The sequence below is a fragment of the Motacilla alba genome, chromosome 19, assembly GCF_015832195.1.
Source record: "Motacilla alba alba isolate MOTALB_02 chromosome 19, Motacilla_alba_V1.0_pri, whole genome shotgun sequence".
NCBI classification, from domain to species: Eukaryota; Metazoa; Chordata; class Aves; order Passeriformes; family Motacillidae; genus Motacilla; species Motacilla alba.
Genome location: NC_052034.1, coordinates 10676004 through 10688425, shown reverse-complemented (window position 1 = coordinate 10688425; position 12422 = coordinate 10676004). Strand labels below are relative to the sequence as shown.

Here is a 12422-nt window from a genome sequence, read left to right as displayed (position 1 = left end):
TCACAAGCTGCCCAGGTGGGCCCAGGCCATTTTCCAGGTGTGGAGGAACTGACAGCAGGTTACCAACTCCATCACACTGGCTCATGCCAACATCTGGCACCAGCTCCAGACCAGCAGCATCCCAAATTTGGGCTGGACAACCCAGGAAGGGATAGGTATTGCTGCCTGTCTGCCTGTGCAGCCAGGGGGAACCAGCCCTGGGACGGCAAATCCACCATGGAATCACATCCCTTTCCTTACTTCTGATGCCACAGCCTCCATGAAAAAAAAACCAACCCTCCTCCTGTTGTGCAGGAGCAAACACTGGGTACAAGTTTTGCCTTCCTTCTTCAGCTGAGCTGTAGGGAACATGGAAAAGAACCCTGTCACCATCCCCACCACATTCCCCCCCTACCAGCAGGAAGGCAACAGGGTGAAATCACCTGAAGACAATCCAGGTAAAGCCAAGAACAGCTGAACAAGGGGATTTTCATGCTTGTATAACACTTGCACAAGCAGGAAAATAGCCCAACATTTGGTAGAGAGACAATCAAAAGAAAAAGCCAATGTCATCCTTATCCATGCAACTTAATCAGAATCACAAAGATTTTAAGGCTTAAAATGACCCTTGTTCCTACCTGACTTCCTTATTACCAGAGAATTGGACCACTGACCTCAGCTTTTGGCACAGGAAGTGCTGTTTCACTGAGGTGCCTGATCCAAAGACCTCTGAGATCTCCAAGGGCACGAACTGTTAACAAGTCATGACCCACCACTAGAGTTCAGCTGGTCTGCATTTATCTCACTGCTCAGCACCGACTCTTCCCATGCCTCATCCAGTGAAGTATTGCAGCATTATTTTTTGAAACAGAGCCACAGAAGATGTTTTCTGTGCCCATGTTTTCCCACAGGCCAGACAACACAGAGAAACACAAATCACACAGACCAGGAAGCAGCGTGAGGCTGTAAAACAGGAGAGGCACAAGGCAGCTAAGAGTGTGGGATGTTGGGTAAGGTCTGACCATCCTAGAGCTGCCAGGCTAGTGGGAACTCCACACCTTTTACAAAGTCGGGCAGTCCAAAAGGTCAAGGGATGGGTGCTTGGGACGGCTGGCACAGCATCTCTCCCAAAGGACCCCTTCTGCCAAGGACTGCTTCTGCCAAGGACCCTGCTCTGTCCTTGTCCTTTTCTCTACTTCCCAACAGCTCTTTCCTTGCTGCCTCTTCCTCCCCTTTTCTTCGCTGCACCATAGGTTTCACTTCCCAGGCTGATGCCATTTCAGGCATTTTTGCACTTACCTTGTTGGCCAGGGACAGGCAGGGGTTGGGATCCCGATCCGGCTGTTCCAGCTTGACAATGGTGATGAATCCCGATTCTGTGTGTTCATCCTCGCTGGTGTTGCACAGGGATAGTGGGTGGGACTGCAGAATAAAAGCAAGGGGAAACTCAGATCCTAGGGCTCAGCACAGCAAAGGAGGCTCAAGCCCACCCTGCAAACTCTCTGGACCTGCCCAGAGGTACAGGACCCCCACCTGCTGGGTGTCACCATAACACTGCTACATCCCATGGCCCTGCCCGAGCCAGTGAGACTTTGAATGATGCAAAAGAACAGTCACTGCCTAAGCTGTGCCCCACTGACCCCCCCCCCCCCATCACTGGGCTTCCCAGGAAGGTGGCTGGCAGACAATCCCCTCAATCCCGGGGTTATACCCATTAGAAAAGTGCCAGGAATGCTGCTGCCAGTCACGGGGAGGCTTTTTGCTGCCTGTGCAGTGATATAACTCAGCATCAATCCCACACCCACAAGCACCCAGCACTGCAGAGTTGGGAGACACCACAAAGCCACAGAGCTGTTTTTGGTAGCACCAAGTCTTGGGCAGCAAAATGAAAACAAGTCTAACAAAACTATGAAAGTAAGTTAAAATTATCAAATCCTAGGATGATAGCATGGAGACCAACTTATTCTAATGCCTAAGTGCAAATGTCTGTGGCCGTGAGTTTGTATCCAACTCCTAATCATGTCTGGAACTGCTTAAAACCAAAGTAAAAGCAAAGGATTTCAGTGAAATTTGAAATATTTTAAAGTAAAAGTTTGTATCCTTTTGTCAAAACACTAGTAGAAGGTGTCCCTGCCCATAGCAGTGGGGACAACTGGATGATCTGTAAGGTCTCTTCCAACCCAAACCATTCTGGGATGCTACAGCTTAGACTTCAGACAACAGGATATCAGATAGAATGCAATTGTACCAAGCCAAGCACCACAAACTCTAGAAGTCCAGGTTTTCAGGGAAACAATCAGATCTGTTACGGCTCAGAGCAGTCAGAGAAGCTCCCAAAAAGCCCCTGCTCCCTCGGACCACTGACAGGTGCTGCCTTGACCAACACTGACACAGCGTCCAAGTGCCTGTGATACCGCTGGATTCAGAACGGCATCGCTTTGTGCTCTGCTTGCCTGGCTGGGAGCTGGGCTTAAGATGTGATCATGGCTTTGGGTTAATATGTACTTGTCACAGCCACAGAAAAACACCAAACAGGAAATGTGTGTCTCAGGATAGCTCCAACAGCTCAGAGGGACCCCACTGGAGCCTTCCCTGGGCTGCTCCTGGAGCCTGGGGGAGCTGGGAAGGATCTTGGAGCTGTGTCTGACTCAAGGCACATTGGCAGTCCTGTGTGCTGAGCTTGGAGCAGCCTCTCTGTGACTAGGATTCCTGGGTCTGATCCCAACATAAGGGTGAGGGGCCCTGGCACAGGGTGCTCAGAGAAGCTGCGCCTGCCCCTGGATCCCAGGAAGTGTCCAAGGCCAGGCTGGATGGGGCTTGGAGCAGCCTGGGACAGTGGAAGGTGTCCCTGCCATAGCGGGGGGGGAACATGTTGAGCTTTAAGGTCTCTTTCAACCTAGGCCATTCCGTGATTAAGATGAACACCAGGAATATGAGCAATAGGCAAAGCGGCTGCGCCTCCAAATGTGCGTGGGGAACATATGGAAAATGGTGGCAGTCACTCTGGAGCAAGACTCAGATGATAAATCTGGAGAAGACCTGCTGATACCTGCATCTGAGACCCTTCCCACATGGGCAGCTGTCCATGGAGCTGAGGCAGAGTAGTGGACCCTCGTTATTCTGTGCTGGGTCCCTCACAGACATGATCAGGCTGGAGGCTGAGCCCAGGAGCCTTCTCAGCACCCTGCAATGCCCAAGGGCAGCTCAAGGACATTCCTGGGGCAGGGACACAGGCACCATCCGCCACAACCACACACTCCATTAATCTCTGTTCCAGAGACCTCTTCCCTTTCCCCCTCTCAGCTCCTTCTCCTGTTTGTTGCTGTACAGTCAACTCCTCCAGCAGCAGCACAGTAGCAAGACATGGGTCTTACTTTCTACATCCTTCAACACCATTTCTTGGCATTCCCACTGCCCTGTCCCTAGTATTATGAGTGAGGGATCCTGGCTGCACACTGTGCTCACAGGACAAGAGTAGACTCCAAAAACAATCTAAGGATGATGTGGAAAAACAAATACTATGAGATTTCTCAGTGCAGAGGACTCATGCCTCATGCGTGCTTGCGGCTGCAGAGTCAGGATCCCTTGCTCCCTCCTGGATCTGTGGCTGCAGATGGGCTCCCAGGCACGGCATTCCCCCTCTCTGCTGGGCGGGGCATCTCTGCAGCACCGACTGCCACAGCCACAGGGCAACGGCCCCTTACGAACCCTTATCTGATCTAGGAGACAACAAGATCCCATTGCTGGAGAGAGGGGATATGTTCATACCCAAAATCAGAGAGGTTTCATACATGCTGCCTAAATCCCACCACACTCCTGTTCCAGCACTGCCTGCTCCCAGGGGCTCCCAGTCAGCAGCGTGACCTCTGGGGTTATTATGCTGCTCCAGCTAGGGCTCCCTGGTGGAACACACATTGCTGTTCTGCCAGATCCTTCTCTCAGGACAATCCCTGCCTGCCTCTGTGCTCCCGGGATCCCAGTGGTAGGCTGGGATCAGCTGGCAGGGTTTGGACTCACTCTTGGGTGATTCAGCCCCGCAGCTCTGTCCACACCCTGGCCCTGGTAAGACGCTGTCAACCTGTGACCCCGGCTTTGTCACTCTGTCTCTGTCACCACATCCCACCTGTCACATCTTCGGAAAAGACACAGAGCTCCTCCTCATCCCTATCTGTTTGGTATCACCTTTTTGGTTTCTTGTTTCCTTATCTTATGGCTTCTCTTTATTTTCTACCTTTTCTGTCCAAAGTACCACTCATAAAATACTGAAGTTCACACCAGCATGAATCACAGGTTGCACTGAGCAGCCGAAACATGGGGAAATGTCCTGGGGAATCAGGCATAGAGAGGTGCACAATTCCCACTTGGGAACTTCTCGTAGAAAACAGAAGGAAAAAAGGTGACCCTGAGAGGTCATCTAGCCCACTTTGCTGCCTGAAGGCAGGATCGGCCAGACATAAAACATTCCTCTGAGACACTTGCTCAACCTGTTTTCAAGACCTCCAAAAAGGGAGACTCCTCACTCACTGCAGGACTCCCTTCTCCTCCACATCAGAAAGTGCATTGCAGTGCCTCACTGGAGTCGCTTTTGCTCCAGCCTGAGCCTATTAATTCTCACTGAATCAACCATGCCCATGGGAAAAGAGATTATTTGTGCTCTTTTTTTCCTCCCCCGGGAGCCTTTAAACATTTTTGTTCTCCTTTCTGTTCACCAAGGAGTCCTGAGGGACAAGGGCTGAAAAAGGACTCGGAGAAAATCCTCAGTTTTCTCTGTAAGGGAACTCAGAGCACTTCCCATGCTTTCTTCATGGGGAAGGAATCAAAATTTGATCTGATCTGAAGTGGCAGGAGAAATGGTATAACCAACCCATAGGACTGACATGGAAAAGACAGGAAGAGAACAGGACAGGAGAGTGTTCACCAAAGAGCTTGAGAAAAATCCTGGACTGAACTCTTCACTACATTGACTACCAATTCCAGAAGAACTGCAGGCAGCAAATACCAAAATGCATTTGAAGGAGTCAAGAGCAATGCAGGGAATGGCAGATTGATAATGCTGACTTCCCTGCCAAAAGAAAAGCCAGGTTAATGAAGAGAAGAACTAACAGAGCTTTGAAAAAGGAAAGGGATGGTTCACAGAGCCACAGGGTTCCTCAAAGCAGTCAGTGAGTGTGAGACTCAAGGTAGTTCCATGAATGCCAGACTCTGGTGTCTCCACTCCTGTTCTTCTGCAAGGTCAAGGGTATGGAAGACAATGGAATATTATGCAATACTGCTCAGGGAGAAGGACTTTGGACATGGGCCTGAAGCAACAGAACAAGGGAGAAGAGCTTCCCGCTGCCAGAGGGCAGAGATGGACAGGATATTGGGAAGGAATTGTTCCCTGGGAGGGGGGGCAGGCCCTGGCACAGGGTGCCCAGAGCAGCTGGGGCTGCCCCTGGATCCCTGGCAGTGCCCAAGGCCAGGTTGGACGGGGCTTGGAGCACCCTGAGATGTCCCTGCCCATGACAGGGAGTGGAATGAGATGAGCTTTAAAATCTTTTCCAATCCAAACCATTCAATGGTTCTATGATCTTCAGGACTAAAAAGAGAAGAAAGCAGGGCAGCCCTTACAATGAACTCACCAGGACAGTCCCAAGGCAAACTCTGTTGTCCAAATATTCACAAACCACATGGAAAATGGGAGCCATGGTGAAATGACTGAACACTTCAGTAACACATAAAAATCCAAGCTGGTAAATATTAAAACTGTCTAGCAAAGGATCTCATGCTACTGACTGATGGAGTGATACAATATATTAAAAATGCAAATATGAAAAAATATATCCACGTATTTTACACAGGGATGAGCTCTAGGTGAGCCGTTAATGAACAGGAAAGAGCTTGGAGTCACGGCGGGGAGTTTTATGGAAACCGTTGTTGAATCACCCAAAGCAGTCAAAAAGCAAACAGGCATTACTGTAAAAAACAAATGAAAAATGAAAATCCACTAGATAAAGCTGCAGTGTGTCAACATTTTGACTGTTACGAGGAGTTCTGCTCATTCCATCTCAAACAGAGACTTCTGTACAAGTGATTAGGTGAACAAGAATTCTTTAGCTTACTACAGGTAGGATATGTTAAAGCTACAGAAACTCATTAAAAATATGAAGAATTCCTGGATCAAAACATCGGGAAGAGCTGTTAAACGCAAAGGTAGGGACACCAGCCTGGTCGTGGGCAAGCCTGCTGCAGTCAGGGGGCTGCAGAGGATTATCCATTGGGATTTGCCTGTGCTATGCACATTTTGGGGCACACACGGGGTTCTGCACTCACCAGGCAGCACCGCGGGCTGCGCACTCACCTCCTCACTAGAAGAGTTTTGCCACGAATATTTAATCTAGGAACCAAACTCCAGAATATAGCTGGGATTCGTGGTCAGTGGTGTCAGAGAGCCAGGATAGCATCTGTGCCCAGAACACCAGCAGAGCCATCTGATGCCTTATCTGTGGGACAGTACTGTGACTTCTGGCTGTGTCCCAGCATCAGTTCTCCTTCCCCTCCTCTCGCCAGTATTCCAGCAGGTAGAATCCCATGCAAGACCTTGAGGGAATGCTCACACATGCAGGGCCAAGAGAAGGGTGCAAGGATTTTGTTCAGGACAGCAAAGCCTCCCCTACCACAGCTCATGCCAGGACCATTGTCCATCTCATGCCAGGACCATTCTCCACATGCCACTGGTGCCACAGCCTTGAGTGGATGAAATGCCTTGTGGAAAAGCTCCTTCACAGATGAGCTACAGCCAAATTGGCAGTGAGGGGATGAAGGAGCCTAGGGCACCATAATAGCACCTTTGGTGACATGGAGCATCTTGGACATTGTAGTGCCACGTCCATGCATCCATGGAGACACCCACTGCCCGCTGCTGGTTTCACCCAGCTCTCATGTCACTGTCACCCTGCTGCACTATGTCCCTCTACTCCCGGCTGGGAGAGCAGGATCGACGGCGGCTAGCTCCGACACAGCCAGCACCGGGGGCACTCTCCAGAGGCACTGCGGTGTCCAGAGGGTGCCTAGCTGGAATATTTAGAGGCAGCTGCGGCAAACTGAAGAAAAGAGGAACTCCGTCCGGGGGCAGAAATCCGGCTTTATTGAACATCAGGGGGACCAGCCGACCGGGGACCCCGGGCAGCCAGCTACACGGGGTTATAAAGGGGGCGGAAAACAGGGGTGGAACTGGACCCAGCTCCAATCGGAAAACAGGGGGGTGGGGGGATACAAAGGAGTGACTGCTGGGGTAACAAATGCATTTGAACTGGGGGCGGGACCCCGGCTCCTAATCCAATCACTCGACGGGAACAGCAGAAGATTCTGGAACAACGGGAGGGGACGCTGAGTGATGGATAGGGGTCTGGGGAGGGGTTACAGTAATGAATTATCACAAATAAGGACAATTGGGGTGGAGATAAGGGGATTGGCATGAACTGATGGGGAGGGGAGAACCAGGGCAGAACCATGTAACAGGAGTGAACAGGGGTGAACAGACCATACCAACTTTACATCATCTGCAATAAAAATGACACACCACAACATCACCCAGCATGAGCTTCTGAGGCAGGATATGGATATTCCTGGATTTGTGGATATGTCTGGGTCAAGACACCTCTTCCCTGTTGGAATTCTGTCAGTGAGCCTCTGAGCTAAGTAAGGTTTGTATACCTTTGTAGGCTTCCAAAGGCAAGTGGAAGTGGTCTCCTATCACCCTCTCCATCTTTGCTGCCATCACTAGCCTGGATGTAAGGATTACTGGTCAAGATCCTCTGCTGGATTTATGAGAAGATGGAAACAGGGCACCTGAGACAGGATTCCTGTGGGAAGGAGGAGGGCAGATGTCTCAGCTCTAAAAGCCAGATCTGCACTTGCACAGTGCATCTCCCAGAGGTGACAGAGCATAGGCAGTGTCCCAGCTGCTGGCACGAGGGACACCTCCAGGGACCGTGCACAGCTGGGATGGAACAGACCATGTGCACTTCTCAGTCACTGTAGAATGCTCCTGACAGCAACACTACCCTGCTGGGACAACCCAGTCACCAGATCCTCCTCTCCCAGCCTGCCCTAAAGCTCAACCTGATAAGAGGCTGGACCCAGGTGAGGATCAGACACCTCTCCCAGACAAGTGACAGGACAAGAGGAAACAGCTACAGATTGTGTCCAGGGAGGTTCAGGTTGGACATGAGTAAGAATTTCTTCATGTCAGGTATTGGAAAGGGCTGCCCAGGAAAGCAGTGGAGTTACCATTCCTGGAGGTGTCCAAGGAATGGCACTCAGTGCTCTGGGCTGGGTGACAAGGTAGGGATTGGTCACAGGTTGGACTTGATGCTCTTCGAGGTCTTTTTCAACCTCAGTGATTTTGTGAATAAGACTGTGTGAATGTCTTTATTGCTGTACGAAAGGCTCTTCCCAGTTCACCTGAACTCTCCAGCTTTACCAGCTGAACAGAAGCCACTCTTACCTCAAGACCATTCCACTCTACTCACAGAGACAGCAACAGGAACGACAGGACACTACCACAGGCACTGGAGATGCTGCCAGGAGGCTGAAACACAGCGACAGCAGAGCTGGAAAGTGCTGTGGGACACTGCTAGAAGGACATGGGAGGATGAGGAGGGATGGGGCAGGGAGATGAAGTGGATTTTAGCCACAAAGAAGATGGAAATGGCTGGCTGGAAAAAAACCAGCAAAGTGTTTCAAGAGGCCCAAGGGAAAACTTCTACTTCCATGACTCCTGGGCATGAAGCTCAGCCATCAGGATATGGGGCTTTTTAAAGTTACCTGCATAAAGTTTCAAGAGCTGTTATAATAGTAAACACACCTTACCCACATGTGAGTCACAGACAAACACAATCACTGATAACAGATGCATTATTCTTAGAGAGACTCAGGTCCTACCTCAATGTGCTAACAGCTCAGACAACCATCCAAGTCCCTTGAAGGAATGGCCAGAGGTGGGAGAGGAGACAAAGGACCTACAAGATGCTTGTGCCCTTACTCATGCTCATGAACTTCAAGACCTTTGGCCCAAGTCAAGAGTCAGCAGGGCCTGAGGGTTTGATACAACCAATCAGTCCCTAATCAAGAAATTACTGTTTTTCCCTCTCCTTTTCATTACCAAGCTGGTGAGCAATGAAGAGCAGTGCTGAACCCAAGAGGGGTGTTTATTTGATTACCACACGTGCAGGATTAGACAGTTTAGGTGGTCTGGATCTTTTCTGTCGCTCTCTACAACTCCCTGAAAGAGCCAGGTCGGGGTCAGGCCCTGCTCCTAGGGAACAAGGGACAGGACAAGAGGAAATGGCCTTAAACTGTGCCAGGGGAAGGTCAGGTTGGACATCAGGAGGAATTTCTTCCTGGAAAGGGCGGTCAGGCCTTGGAAAGGGCTGCCTAGGGAGATGATGGAATTCTCATCCCTGGAGGTGTCCAAGGAAGGCCTGGACGTGGCACTGAGTGCTCTGGGCTGGTGACAAGGTGGGGATCAGGCACAGGCTGGACTTGATGGTACTGGAGGGGTTTTCCAACCTAAATGATTCTCATGGGGCTGGAGAAAACTCTCAAATGCCCCTCACTGACAGCTCTGCTGAATTTTGCTCCCCTGCGGACAGAGAAATCCCACATGAGGGAAGCCAAGCGTCACTTCTGTTGGCCCAGCCACCATGAGGACTGTATGGACTGGCAAGGAAACCTCTGGCAAAGTTCCATAACAATGTCTGGTTAAACTGTCTCTGTCTGCTCCACACATCCATGTCAGAGTATCAAAGACAAAGGGAGTCTGGTCAGCCCTGACTCACAGCACTAAATGGAAGTAAAGGCAAGCTGGCCCAAGTCACGGGAGAACACCTCATGCTCCTATGCCTCAAGCACTCCGCAGGCAGTCTGGATCCCAGATTCCCCAGAGAACATCCAACCCACAGTGACCTGCTCACCTCAAATACCTTGGAAGGCCCAATCTGTCCCCACTCTGGAGCCATCACCATCCTTGAAGACCCTCTTTGACACGCCCCTCTGTAGTGTGCTGGCAGTGGCTGGGAGGTTAAAACTGTCCCACAGAACTCACACAAGTCTTGCTCTTCTGCAGCCCTCAAAGCACTGGCAAAGCCCAAGCTGTGCTGGCAGCTCTCTCACTTCTCCAAGCACAGAGGTCCCTTGGGAACAGCTCAGGAGTGGCACAAACACATGAGGACTCCCACAACTGAAACACCTGAGACAGCTCTGACCCTGAAAGCAGCTCTGCAGTGATTGGCCACATAGATTCACCTGAGCCCAGATTGCTTTACTGCAGCCACTGGGTACTTTTCCTCAACCACCAGCTTTTTACAATGGGTTTCAAAGTTAAAACCTTGACAACTGATGCCAGAAGGAACATTCTCAATCCTCTAGAAAGGAGGAAGTGGATCTAGAAGAGCAAAGACTGACAAGAAAATTACTTTTGGGGCAAATTAAGCAACAACTTCTTCTGAAGCATCACACATCTCCAGGAGGGCTGAACTTCTCCTGGAAAGAGACAAAGAGCTCTCCAGAGGTTGATGTGGACTGGGAAATTCTCTAAAACTCTTCTGAAGATGAAACATCATTGCCTGGAATTGTCAGGACCCTGACATGGCCCTGAACCAACATTGCAGCCATTTCTGGAGAAACCAGGAATGGTCTAGAGAAGCTTTACCAGTTCACAAGTGAAACGTTTGTTACAATTGCACATGGAGCTGTTTTCACCAGGGAAAAGCTGCAGCCAGGAGATGGGCTTGGAATGGAGGAGTCACCCCAGAAAAAAGCTGCCGGCAGGAGATGGGTTTGGGGTGGAGGAGCCAGCCCTGCTGAACCTTCTTGGCCAGCACTGGGGGGGGGGGGGGAGCATTGCCTGATCCCTTCCCCCTCCGTCTCGCTGGGCTCCACCGCTGAGCCAGGTGCAGAACAAAAGGAAAGTAACGATTTAGTTATTGCTGCAGCGCCGAGGGTTTGAAGGTCAGGTGCGCAGCACCCGCTGTACGGCCAGGCCGTGCTGCAGCCCTGCAGCCAGAGCTGTTCTGCAGGGGCCAGCGCTGTGCGGCTCCGGCTCCTGCGCGGGCACATGAAAGGCTTCTCTCTAATGTAATAACTGACGGCCTCTTCAGTGCCGTTTGAACTGTTTACAGACTGAGTTAACGATTACAGGCAATGTGTACCTTGGCTGCTGCCCAAAATTCTTACCCACCCGTCAGATATTATCAAAGAGCCCTTCACTGCTGGTCTGGAGTCCTTCCAAAGCACAGCGCCGAAATGCTGGTGTAGAGGAGGGGCCGTGGGCGCTCCGTCATGAAACCAAAGCTAGAAAGTCACAGATCTGCTCCGGAGAGGTGTCCTGGGATCTGGGCGCCAAGTCACGTAGAGACACAGGAAGGCCCGAGGGCTCCCTGAAGCCCCCCATGCACAGGGCCGCACACGGGTGGGCTGTTCCCTGCAGGACATTGGCCATGGCTTTGCTGTGCTGCCTTCCAGCCCTTCATAGAGGACACCACACAATCCACAAGCTCTGGCTGCCCAAGTTTCCCTCCCTGCATGAGGTCACTGCCATCCATACCTGGTTCTTTACACATAGCCTGGTTGATTGGGTTAATGCTGGTGGTTACACAGCTTAAAGCGCCTCCTGCCAAAAGCATTTTCAATACCATCATGCCTAAGAGTGAGCACAAGAACAAACCAGGCGGTGGGAGATTAGATAAAATCACTTCCATTGTTATATGCAGATGGAGAAATGCAGGCGTAGGTATAAGGTCTGGCAAGATTTGGGCCCGAAAACAAACCCCAGCTCTCTGGGGCAAATTGCACCAGATCTGGAAATCCCATTGAAATGAAGGGATGAAATAAAGAACTGGCAAGCTGCTCTAATTACAGCTGAGTAACACAGAGCCACATTCAAGCAGCACTGAGGCTGCAGAGCAAACTCTGCTTCTGAGCAGGAAATTCCGCAGCTGCAGAGGAGGGTCCATCCTACCCACGGTCCTGCACCTACAGCCACCTGGGGAGGGGAGGCTCAGTGAGTGCCGAAATTAATCTCTGCACCATGCTCTGCCCTGGAAGGTCCTATCAGAGGTAACTTCCTAAATACAACTAGAAAAAAAATCAAGATTTCCATTTCAGAGAGAAACGTGTCTCATGGCCCATCAGTCTCCCTCATGACCAAACTTTAGCCTGTGAAATGCTATTTAATGCTGTTCATGTGCAGACTGTGCCATTGTGGCTTCAAGGTACCACCAAACCATTGTTAAAAAAAAGTGCTGCTTTAGTCCATCCCAGAGTTCCAAACTCCCAGCTACACCAGCAGCAAGAACTGATGCATCCTGTGCTAGTGAGAGTCTGCACAGTACTGGTTTGCCATCATCCCAAAGCTCGTGGTACAAAATGCCAGGTGATAAAATTATGAAACTTCAACTAAA

At 50.7% G+C, this 12422-nt stretch overlaps 1 protein-coding gene across 2 annotated transcripts in view; it reads right to left on the bottom strand.

Moving 5' to 3' along the window:
* LOC119709819 (transcription elongation factor SPT4-A) overlaps positions 1-12422 on the bottom strand; it is a 63655-nt gene that overhangs the window by 20647 nt on the left and 30586 nt on the right. For both annotated transcript variants that reach the window (XM_038158058.1, XM_038158057.1), the window contains one exon: positions 1279-1401. In XM_038158058.1, the coding sequence (XP_038013986.1) occupies positions 1279-1401 (123 nt within the window). The remainder of the gene's footprint in view (positions 1-1278; positions 1402-12422) is intronic.